Source organism: Schistocerca piceifrons, chromosome 3 (assembly GCF_021461385.2).
Source record: "Schistocerca piceifrons isolate TAMUIC-IGC-003096 chromosome 3, iqSchPice1.1, whole genome shotgun sequence".
NCBI classification, from domain to species: domain Eukaryota; kingdom Metazoa; phylum Arthropoda; class Insecta; order Orthoptera; family Acrididae; genus Schistocerca; species Schistocerca piceifrons.
The window spans coordinates 216332868-216345607 of NC_060140.1; the positions used below are offsets into that span (position 1 = coordinate 216332868).

Genomic DNA, 12740 nt, shown 5'->3' on the forward strand with positions numbered 1-12740 from the left:
TACTTTCTGCAGAGGAGACAGGATCCACAGGAAAGGATAATAGTTGAGATACATCTGGTACAGGTATCACAGCTACACGACTCTCGGGAGCTTTTCCAATACACCGATTCGTAGCAGCTGCCAATTGTTTATCAGTAGTCAGGGCGGCTTCCAGCTGCTTATGAACATCAACCAACTTATCCCGTGTTTGAGAACATCATTCACTATGGGGCTGCATTTTGGCTGGTGCAGTGTGTTACAAGGCAGTGAACAAATAACTTTTAATTAAGCCTGCTGATTATCTTTTGATTGGTTGAGCTAAGAAGATGCTAATTGTGCTATGGCTTTGCTTTGAAGGTCTGCAGTGTTATAACTCTTTTTAGCCACCTTTCTCATTTACTCATTCCATATTCTGCATTATTATGACACAGAAACTTTGTTTTAGCTGTTTGGATTCAGCTCACGTCATTGTTTCTCATGGTAGTTTTTGTCACACTCATAATTCAGTGATAGCATGTAGTATATTTTCTGGATAACTAGTCTACATTTCAGTGGTATTTTTCTATTGACTACAAGGTCTCTCTAACAATTATGTACAGCTATTGTGCAACTGGAATATGTCCAACAAGTTCCCTAGTAATGAAACCATTTGACAATATAGTAGTTCCCGAGTATTTAAATCTATCAGTTAATCTCAATTAGCCACCGTAAATTTCAGTATAACTATGAGCAAACTGTTTCTGTTAAAAATAATTAATACACCTTTTTTGTTGACTAGACATAAGCACATACTTTTTTGCTGTTGCTTTTCTGGTGTTAATTTAGCAATGAAACCTTATCATTAAAGTTAAGCCATACAATAATGCCAACAGAAAACATTACAGGCATATCTAGCTCGTCCTTGGTAGTACACTTGCTGAATGTTACAAACTACTGTGTGAAAAAAGCACTGGAGTCCACTTTGTTTTCATTCTGCTTCTGATCCAAATCTCTCTGCTATTACTACTGGTATTTTGATGTGGTCAGTGATTTTATACTTCCATTCTGTATTGTAGGGCAATTTTGAAGCTCTTGTATTTGCTGATACTTTAGTTCTCTAAAGGTGATGTTAAGAAGAGAAAAATACAAGGTGTTTCAAAAAGGACTTTACAGTTTAAAAATTCATTTGAATTTATTGAAAGAAGATATAGAGCTGGGTTTAGTGTTGTTTTGTGGGGAAACACATCAAGTTTCTTTTACAATAAACTAAAGATGTTGCATGTGCTTCTGCTGGTTATCCTGTACACATCCCATCGGAAGTCAATTTCTTCCCAAACTCGCTGTTAGCATTGGAGGTGTAACTTTCTCAAGTAGATAAGCCAGCACAAGAGGTACAAACATGATATCCTTGATGAATCCCCACAAAGAAAGAAAAAAATCGAGTGATGTCAGGTCTGGGGAATGTGGGGCCAAGCAATTGGTTCATCATGGCCAATCCATTGACCTGGAAAGCTGTCACTGAGAAAATCCTGGATGTCAGCCAGGCAGTGGGGTGGTGTTCCATCTTGAATGAAGTAAACATTTCGTTCTTCATCATCCTCATCGATCTGTGGTATCAAAAATAGTTGTAACACATCCAGGTACACTATCCTGTTGATTGTTCTCTCACAGAAAAAAGTAGTTTACACTTCATTCTTGCTCAATGCACAAAAAACTTTCAGTTTAGAGTTATCACAAACATGTTGCAATGTTTGATGTGGATTTTCACTGCCCCAAATCCTACAGTTATGTGCGTTAACCTTGCCATTTAAATGAAAAGTCAACTCATCAGAAAAGATGATTTTGTCCAAAAAATGTTCATCCTCGTGTAATTGATTCAGTATATCCACAAAGAAATTCTTGTGAGCAATTTTATCAGTGTCTCTTATTACTTGTACGATCATCAGTCTGCACAGTTTCAAATGCAAACAGTTTCTCAACATGTAAAAAACAGTCGTAAGTGGGATTTGTAGTTCACAATATGCATGCCAGGTTGATTTCATTTGGCTGTTGACAAAATGTTGTCTCACTCACTCAGTGACATCATCAGATGCGCTCGGATGACCTGTTGATTTCCCATGTCTTACCAAGCACCCTGTTTCTACAAAGCATATATTGTAGGCCTATTAGGAGGACCTTTAGCATACTTGGTACAGAAATTACATTGAACTGTTGTTGCCGACTTTGATTCTTCAAACCAAAACACACAGCTAGCACGCTCGGGTCCAATGAAGGCAGCCATCTTTAACGCAACTGCTGCTAGCAGTCCTTACATTGTGATTCGGCACTAGTGGACTATGCGAGACATAACTTGATCTATTTCCCTACAAATAGACATTTCAATCACACCTGTAGGTACAACGAATTAATTTATATGAATTTTATGAGTTGTAAAGTCCTTTTTGAAACACTCTGTACTAAGAATCTAGAGTGACTTTATTGATTTAAAACACCTTCTACCATAATTTCAATGAGTTAGGTTTCACAGTAGTAGAATATATTGAAAGTAACCCACCTGGCCAGCCGCGTTGTCTAATGCGCTGCTTCCTCAGCGGAAAGGCGTGCCGGTTCCTGGCATGAATCAGCTCGGTGGATTAGTGTCGAGGTCTGGTGTGCTGGCCAGCCTGTGCGTGGTTTATAAGGTGGTTTTCCATCTACCTCGGTGAATGTGGGCTGGTTCCCCGTATTCCGCCTCAGTTACACTATGTCAGTGATTGCTGCACACTGTCTCCATGTATGCATACACCATACTTACTCTACCTTGCACACATTTGGGGTACACTCGTCTGGTATGACATATTCCGAGGGGTGTCCACTGGGGGCCGAACCACACAATACCCCTGGGTTTGGTGTGGGGCAGTGGTGTGGTGGGTGGACTACTGTGGCCTATTGTGGGGTTGTGAACCACTGAGGGCTATGGTGGGACGAAGCCTCTCTATCGTTTCTAGGTCCCCAGTTTAATGCACAATACACAATATGTTGAACATAATCACCTCTTTGATAGCTCAATCCCTAGCAGTGGTCTTACACTAATTGTATGGATAGCATGTGTGAACTTGAAATATATGATGATCTCAAAACTGGAAATTAGTCATGGATGCTGTTACACATTTGTTCTAAATAAGAATGGTGGGTATACAAACTGCTCCTATAAAAGATATAAATTAAGTCTTATTTGGGTATAACAAATTGCCAACAGAAGTCAGCAAACTAATAAATATAATTATGAGCTTGACGTGTGAACTACCATCTTGCATGACAACATTGTTGATTTTCATACGCACATGTCTTGCACTAAACACGTTTTAAACAAAGTACTTAATGTGGCTGAAACCTACAAGAAAATAATTTACATTGTGATGTAGTGAACAACTTAATTGTACCAAAAGGAAAATTCACTCCTAATCTGAGTGAATGTATGGGCTTGGTTTCCAATGTCCAATACTCTAAAAAAAAATAATCATTGTATGATTGATGCAAGGAGGAGTGAAGAAAAGGGACGGCTGGCTTAGAAAACCACCACCTTGATTCATATTTCTTTGTCATTACCATGAATTACTCCAAATTAGCAGTAGAACAGATCTTGAAAAGTTTCTATAGTCATTTTCTTCCATTCTCATCCAGTTCTACTGAATTTATTGTTGACACTAAATTAATTCCTTACACAGAGAAAGGAGAATGGAACATCAAGTGATGAGAAGAAAAATTAAAACTAATCCTGAAGGTAAATTTGGTCAAACTCTGAACTGATGTTTGTCACACACTGCTATTTGTGCAAGTTCAACTAAGCTATATACTGAGCTTATTACGGATGTTACTGCATCTTATATGATATGGTGGCAGGTAACATACTGCATTCCTCACACTCACTGATAGGGATGGAATGAACTTAGCTAGAATGAACTTAGGTGGAATGAACTTAAAGACTGCTAATCTAGTTTTATATACCTTTCTTCTGGAAATGGAATTTGCTTCTGTGTTGCCCAAGATTAATATCTCAGTGGCATTAAGATGTAGTGTATGCCAGTTTGATTCTACCAGGCATGCATTGCATGCATGCACACAGGCACTCAAATTCAGTAAGTGGCCTGAAGAGATTAGAATACAAACAGTACAGCAGCCTTTTAGGATGCGTAAAAGTCATGAAAGGTTTATGATTTAAGTGGTTTAATATATGACAGTTCAAAAACTTAACATATAATTTGGCTCAGTGTTTTGGAGGTCATATAGTAAATTTTATTTTGTGCATTTGTTCTGTCATTATATTAAATGATATTCCATCAAAAACTCATTTTGTATGAAATAATATTCTCTTAAAAATTGACACTCAAAGTTAAATATTAGTGCCCACAGTGCACTATAAATGTATATTCAAACATTTTGAGTGAGCTCATTTTACAATCATGTTCAGTATCCACTGGTGCAACTCAAAATAGGATTTAAGTACACTATAATGATTAAGAAATCTTGACGAACGTACTACCAATTAAAAAAAAATCTTATTCAGAATGAGTTGTATATAACAACTGTTGATATATCATTAAATTCTATTCAGAAAAATGGTTTGGACTGTTATATTGTACACTGCCTGACAAAAAATGTCAAGCACCCAGAAGGGGATGGGAAAATGAAATGAAACTTTGCAGGTTGAAGGAGTATGTGATGTTATGTCATTGATGACAGAATCAAGCCAAATTTACAAGGAACTTGGCAGTATGAGCACACTTATCTGTATGATGTTGAACATATTCTATCAGGGGTAGATCTGAGGTGTTGCTGACTACAGGAGTAGCTCAACATCATTAAAATTGTAGACTTGTTTCATGTCTGAATGAGCACTGCCCTTTTGAAAAAAAATTGTACCTGAATACTGTTGTGCTGTCAGACTTCATCACTACCAGTTGTGACCTGAGACATAGCCGACTGCTCCACACAACATGGCTTCAGAAGGAACACTGCTGTGCCTCTCTAAAACAATGGAAGATTCAGGGTAGTGCAGAACCTTGATTCACGGTGAGACTTCATTCACCAGCAGTCTATGCTTCCCGGTCATGGCACTACCCCGAAAACAGGCATTTGTGTTGTAATGTTAACAGAAGCCTACATGTATGACAGTAATTTCCCTAGTCAGGCTGCTGTTAGCCTCCAAACAATTGTGCGGGGTGACACAGACTGTTGCATTGAGTCCATTACTTGTTCTTGGATGTTAAGCACAGATGTGAAGGGGTTACGATTTGCTGGATAAACAATATGGTGATCCAAGCATGTGGTGGTCAGATAGGGTTGAGAAGAATCTTGACCATGAGTATGCCTGTCATCACACTCTCATGCTGTTCAACATTCAGCCTCTGTCACATCTGAATAGCCCACAAATCAAGATACTGCATAATTTGACCAGCTAGCTAAATGAAGATTTTCAATGATGCCTCTTTCAAATTGTGTTAGGTGTTGCTTCTGCTGTTTCACAGAAGTGTATGGCTTCATCATGTCCTTCATGGTAATCATTCAACATCTGATGCTATCATCATCCTTACGTGCTATAACAAGTCTGGTAACAACACTAAACATGAACAATATTACTGTATTCTGGTAGATGTTCTAGCTGTCTAATCTGTCTAATGGCTCTAAATAACTTACATACCCACATTTGACAATGTCTTCTGGGCACTTCACTTTTTTTTGCTAAGCAGTGTATTTCAATTTCTATCTAAATCCCCAAATATGGGACTATTTTTAAAAAATCATTTGAATTTAGATATTTCCAGTTTAACTGAGAAAAGAAGGAAATTTTTATGGACACTTCCTACCTTGACCTCTCTAATGAGCTGAAAATGTAGAAAGATTTTAGTAATTGAATTACAGACTGTTAAATCCATTGAGAATCTTATCCTACATGAAAGAAAATAAGTTGACATAATATTTTTAATTCGCTTATTGCATTGAGAATTATTCTACTAGTTCCAGTAAGCAGCAGAAGGCAATTTACTCAGGCTCTTGATCAAAAGTATCCGGACACCTGGCTGAAAATGACATACAAGTTCGTGGCGCTCTCCATTGGTAATGCTGGAAATCCACTCTTGCAGGCATATGTTCCATCACATGCTGGAAGCTTTCTTGGGGAATGGCAGCCCATTCTTCTTGGAGTGCTGCACTGAGGAGAGGTATCGATGTCGGTTGGTGAGGCCTGGTACAAAGTCGGCATTCCAAAACATCTCAAAAGAGTTCTATTAGGATTCAGGTCAGACTCTGTGCAGGCCAGTCCCTTACAGGGATGTTATTGTCATGTAACCACTCTGCCACAGGCTGTGCACTATGAACAGGTGCTCAAATCATGTTGAAAGATGCAATCACCATCCCCGAATTGTTCTTCAACAGTGGGAAGCAAGAAGGTGCTTAAAACATCAATATAGGCCTGTGTTGTGATAGTGCCACGCAAAACAACAAGAGGTGCAAATTTCCTCCACGAAAAATACAACACTATAACACCACTGCCTCCGAATTTCACTGTTGGCACTACACACGCTGGCAGAACGTGTTCACCGGGCATTTGCCATATCCACACCCTGCCATCGGATTGCCACATCATTTATCATGATTTGTCACTACACATAACATTTTTCCACTGTTCAATCATCCAATGTTTACACTCCTTTCACCAAGCAAGGTGTCATTTTCCATTTACTGGCATGATGTGTAGCTTATGAGCAGCCTCTCGACCATGAAATCTCACTTCCCACCTAATTGTCATAGTACTTCCAGCGGATCCTGATGCAGTTTGTGATGGTCTGGATAGATATCTGCCTATTACACATTACGACCCTCTTCAACTGTCGGCAGTCTCTGTCAGTCAACAGTCGAGGTCGTCCTGTACACTTTTGTGCTGTACATGTCCCTTCATGTTCCCACTTCACTATCACATCAGAAATAGTGGACGTAGGGATGTTTTGGAGTGTAGAAATCTCACATACAGACATAAGACACAAGTAACACCCAATCATCTGACCATGTTTGAAGTCCGTCAGTTCCACAGAGTGCCCCATTTGCTTTCTCACGATGTCTAATGACTACTGAAGTTGCTGATACGGAGTTCCTGGCAGTAGGTGGCAGCACAATGCACCTAATATCAAAAACGTATGTTTTTGGGGATGTATGGGTACTTTTGATCACATACTGTAAATGTCCATGAATCAAAAGACATTCTAGGGGTGTTGATCACAGAGAGCAACCATTGAGTGCATTTGAAATTGTCAAATGTAATTGAAAAGCAAGAAAATATGTTAGCAAGAGTGATGAATTTTTAATTTTTTGGTTCGTCTGTACATATTATCAGGTTACAGTGCTGTATGTCTTCTTTTGGTTTGAAAATAGATGAAAAGATATAATATGTAAATGGGAGGACTCCACCAATGACAGTGGCTGCTGCAGAGAACAAACTGTCTGGCTACTGACAGTGACCTGGTGTGAAATATCTGAAAACCTATGATTCAGTGTGGTTTATTCCTGCTGTGAACTTAGATGTGTATTTGTCCTGTGTCGGTTATGAAATAAAGTGCATGTTATATGTAACTGTGTCATTGCTACAAGTTACATTTATCCCATCCTGGGGTAAAATCCACATTGTTGAACTCCAACAACTGCATAAGGCTCATTGGAATGCTTCTACATTCCCATTTTGGGTACTGTGCATTGAAAATAGAGCCATTTTGTAACGTTTGAGCAGTGAAATTACTATGACAAGACAGTGATTTTCATACAGAGGGTATTTAATGCTTCACAGAGAAATACTCAGCAACCAATGCTGTTCAAGCAGGAAAACAATCACCCTCAGTGCAGTGTCACAAGTGCTAACAATGCTACGTATAGTATCGAACAGTGTATCCCTACAGACAATATATTGAGTGGTTTCATTCCAGACTTCACTTTCCATGCATATCATTCCAGTATTGTGCACTAGTCTCTTGGACTTGAAAATTCTTGAATGTTTGCCAATGATTAAATCCCTACTGTGTCAAGTCCAACCTCATTCGACCCATTTGCACCAGATCATGTGGTCCAACCAGTTGGGCTGTTTCCAGACAATCCTACCAAACTTACACCAGCACTGTATATGTATACTGTGAACTCTTCTGTTGTGTCTCTTGACATTGCTATGGTAATTAGTGCACCGTGCACCAACAACTTTACCACTCATTTTTGTTCACAACTTCAGCTGCCTCCATTTTACCCAGACCAACTTGCAATGTGGTTTCTGATGCTGAGTGCATGCTGCCCACCCATGGCCTCTCAGACGACAAAGTACAGTCCATCATTTTGCTCAGCCATTTCGGTGAACATGCTGATATAATCAGTAATATTATTATGGCTCTCCTGGATAGCAATAAATACAACACCACAATGGCTGCACTACTCCAACACTTCACAGAAAACCAGAACAGCAATTAAAACAAGTCACCTATGAGAACACCTGAGGAACAGGATTACTTCACAACTTTGACACTGAGTGTATACACTGGTGGATATTAACCTCATCCATGATCACACAATTTGGAGTCTCTGGATCATCAAGCTCTCACCTCAAGTACATCTTGTGATGATTTCACTAGAATGAGGATCGCTGTAAAGGATGTTGATATTATATTTTACTGTTTTGCAACAGTGACACTGTATGAACAACACAGATAACAATGCCTCTGACCACAGCTCACAGCAGCTATGCCGTACCAACCATCAAGACACAGCTGAACCAGACTGACCACACCTGACCAGCACTGAGCATTATGTCAACTTCACTACAGGGAATGGTGACTTTCAGCCAACCACAACAGACATTCATGCAACTAGCAATCGTACCTTGCATGGTGACATTCCTGTACAGCGACAATTCTTCTGGTTCCACAAGCAGTTTGGTGACGTGGCACACAATTGCCAACCACAATGTTATTACCAAAAAGTATTGCATGATCTGCTACATGCAAACAGGATCACAGATGTAAATAAAATCACCTCACCTTGCAACATATCAATGAAATGTCATATGCTGGACCTTCTGCAGAGAGGAAGCCTATGTCATTGACCATATACATAGACAATATTTTCTTTACATGGGTTTGGACATTAGTATCTCGCCCCCTGGACTTCTGGCCATTATTGAATTTAGCACACAGCACATTACAACCTAAGACAGTGGGTCACTCCATTCCTGGTGTTGTCAGTTGCATGCCCTTGTTGTCAGGGCAGGCTTCTGTTACTTTTCTATGGAAAGGCATGCAGTACATTGGTATGAGTGATGAATGTCAATGACACTGCACAGCTGCATCACATCACTGGCCCAACAGCAATAATCCAACAATGTTACTTTGACACAAGGTCATGCCTACAGTATGAAAATGAATCATGATGAACCAGTTGTATGTTGTCAGATGAGATCACTACCACACGACACCATCTGGCTTCTGATGCAAATTCTCATCTATCTGTTCCCACCAACTCCACTGCAGCTTCTCAGCTGAAATGCTATACAGCAGGGACACCTACCACCACACCACACATGACAATGCTGCCTCCACATACAACCAATGTTAGTAACATGTATCCTGTTAATATGCCTTCCATGTTGACTCAGGTTTTTACCTTGTTCACCACACAGCCATGATTACAATTTATACAAAATGCTATGTGCAACAGAATTGTCCACAAGGTTACCTCCACCCCACACTCTCCTGTCCACTGCAGACCATGGCAGTTACCACCAGACAAGCTCCACATGGCCAAAACAGCTGCTGAACTACTACAAGCCAGAATCATGCAACCTTCTGGTAGTTCATGTGCTTCGCCTATCAAATTAGTGGCACAGTTAGGCTATGTGAAGGCTGCAGGTCTCAACTGCTTGCACCATCATTAATAGCTACCTGATCCCCAGTGTTAAAAACTTCACCCACTACAACAAGGACACCTTGGTTTTCAGTGTTTTACACTGCAATAAGGTACACTTGCAGATAGGACATTTAAAAAACTGGCATCATCGTGCCCTTTGGTTTATATGAATCCCTGTACATGCCTTGTGGCCTCAAAAACATGGCCCAGACCTGGCAACAATTTATTGATAGTATCTTGTTTAAGCTCCATTTTTGCTATGTGTATTTGGGTGACATTCTAATTTTCTCCCCTTCACAAGATGAGCATGAACTGCATCTCAAACAAATTCTCAGTGCACTTACTGACAACGGTGTCATCATTAACAATGCAAGAGTCAGCTGCATCAAACTGAAGTAGTCTTCCTTGGCTACCTGGACAATGCTGCTAGTATCCATCCTATTCCACAATGAACAGTGTCCATTAAGCAACTACTTCAACCACAAGATTACCATGAAGTATGCCACTTTATTGGCACAATTAACTTGCATCATTGACACCTCCTTAATGTTGCTGCCATACGGGCATTGCTCACAAAAGTTCTAGCTGACAAGAACTTGAGTGGTAAGTGCATGGTCGAGTGGACTCCATATATGAACTACGACTTTGACAAAATTAAAGACCTCGCCTACATGCCTCGAGTTTAGTGCACCCACCACATAATGACCAATTAAGGATTATATTAGACATAAGCAACTATGCCATTGGGATGGGTCTCTTTTGCCCCTTGTAAACTGACAGATTCTCGGTGCAAGTGGTCCACCTATGATTGTGAATATTGGTGGCATAGGAAGTGGCTCATCAGTTTAAATATGATGTAGAGGACAGACCACCAATCTTTAGTGGCCTTGATATGCAACCCTTCGAAAGGTTCCTACCCTCAGTTCTGTCACCTCATCAATATAGTGCAATTTGCATCTGATGTCAGAAAACCCCAAGGAGTGTACATCATCATCACAGAATATCTGTCAAGAATAGAAGTCTTCTACACCTGTGTTAGCTGTAATAAATTAACAGAGTTTCAGTTGCAAGACCAACAAATTATGGACCTACCTCAAGATTCTACAGTGAATTTACATACAGAACTTTGTTCCATCCCTGGATCTATCAAGCAAGTACTGTCTTATGTTTCACAAAATCGACCAACTCCACAATCCTTTGCTCCTTGACATATGCCTGTCAACATGACTTTTCATGAACCTGTTTGTATGGCCCAATGTCGAAAAGGATTGCCAAGGCTGGACATGTATGTAAACAGCTTGTCAGCACAGCAAAAGTGTGTCATCACACACAGCCAACATTCGCTTATTTTGAGATTCCAAAAGGTCAATTTCAGCATGTCCAGCTTGACATGGTAGGGTCTCTTCTGAGTCTGAGAGCTATCATTATATATTCTCTGTCCTCATCTGCATGATGTGCTGGGTGGAAGCCATTCTCCTCTGGATATTATAGCAGAGATAACAGCAAGAGCATTTGTCGACACATGGATATGATGTTTCTGCTGCCTGATCTCTGTAACAACTGACTAAGGACAACAGTTTAAAGCAGTCATATTTAATGAACTATGCAACCTCTGTGGTGTATGACGTTACCACACAACAGCCTACCATCCATAAAGCAATGGCCTCATGGAACAGTGGCACTGTACATTTAAAATCACCGTTGTGTGTCATGACAATTGCTGGACGGAAGCATTGCCTTGGGTGCTATTAGGTGAACACGTGTGTGTATTGCTTTACAGTAAGCCTAACACTGGTGGTAATCCCTTCACAGCCCAATGATAGGTCACCCGGCTCGAACACTGACAACAAAAGTACTGTAAATATTATTACCTCTAACAGATATATATAACAATAAAAAGAATGACAACACCCTTGACCATACAGATATGTAATAGCACTCTCACTTGTACTCAGACATCATTGTTAAGAACATTGAAATGTGTAATCAACAGCCAACAAACAATCCAGAACTGATGATGTGAGTAATAAGCACTGATTTGCCTAACTTGTTATTGTCAAACTTAATATCTTATTGCACCTGACATGACCAATCTAAAAATGTTATCACACTCTAAAATATCACTGAAAAATACGTAGGTCAGGCTTAAATTCAGTTTCTGTTTGGATTTTTCTTTCTTTTTCATAGTTTCAAAATTCAAGCAATTAAATGTATTTTTTTTTCAGTAAAAAACTGTTCCCAAAACTTCCTAAAGGACTTGGTAACTGTTTGGGAAAGAGATCTCCGGCTCACAAAAATGGCAGATACAATAATACATCATGCAAATCAATATTTTGGAGTATACGTGAAGTACTGTGAGAATCTGCAGATCATTGAAAAACGCTTACGGCAACTGTAAGTACAGGAAGTCCAGATACAATTGTTAACCAAACACTAGATAAAATTCAGAATAAATAGGTAGTCATAAATTAATAGATTTACCTATGTTTGAAATCCAAATTAATTTTCTTTACAAGAGATTCTCTATTGTTTAAGGATGAAAAACAAGAGATTCGCTACAGCGCTGAAAAAAATTGAGGATGATGAGAAATGTGAAAAATTTCCTTTATATTCATTTTTAATGTTGCCCATGCAAAGAGCAACTCGTTTCAATCTACTTGCCGAAGCAGTGTTAAAATATATGCAAGCACCAAATGAAGAGTATGAAAAATGGTGCAATGCATGTGAAGCATTGCAGTCAGTAAGTTAATTAAAGCAAATAATTTTACAGTTTTCTAATTATCTGAATTCTGTGATTGATTATCTGTATTTCTTTACTATTACAACTTACATACCTTATTTGTGACTCTTACTGTCACTTCAGTTTGAGG

At 39.4% G+C, this 12740-nt stretch overlaps 1 protein-coding gene across 1 annotated transcript in view; it reads left to right on the forward strand.

The window, feature by feature from the left end:
• Positions 1–12740, forward strand: part of LOC124788522 — a 215060-nt gene that overhangs the window by 186753 nt on the left and 15567 nt on the right. The window contains exons 10-11 of the mRNA XM_047255792.1: positions 12096–12264; positions 12406–12610. Coding sequence (XP_047111748.1) covers positions 12096–12264; positions 12406–12610 — 374 coding nt within the window. The remainder of the gene's footprint in view (positions 1–12095; positions 12265–12405; positions 12611–12740) is intronic.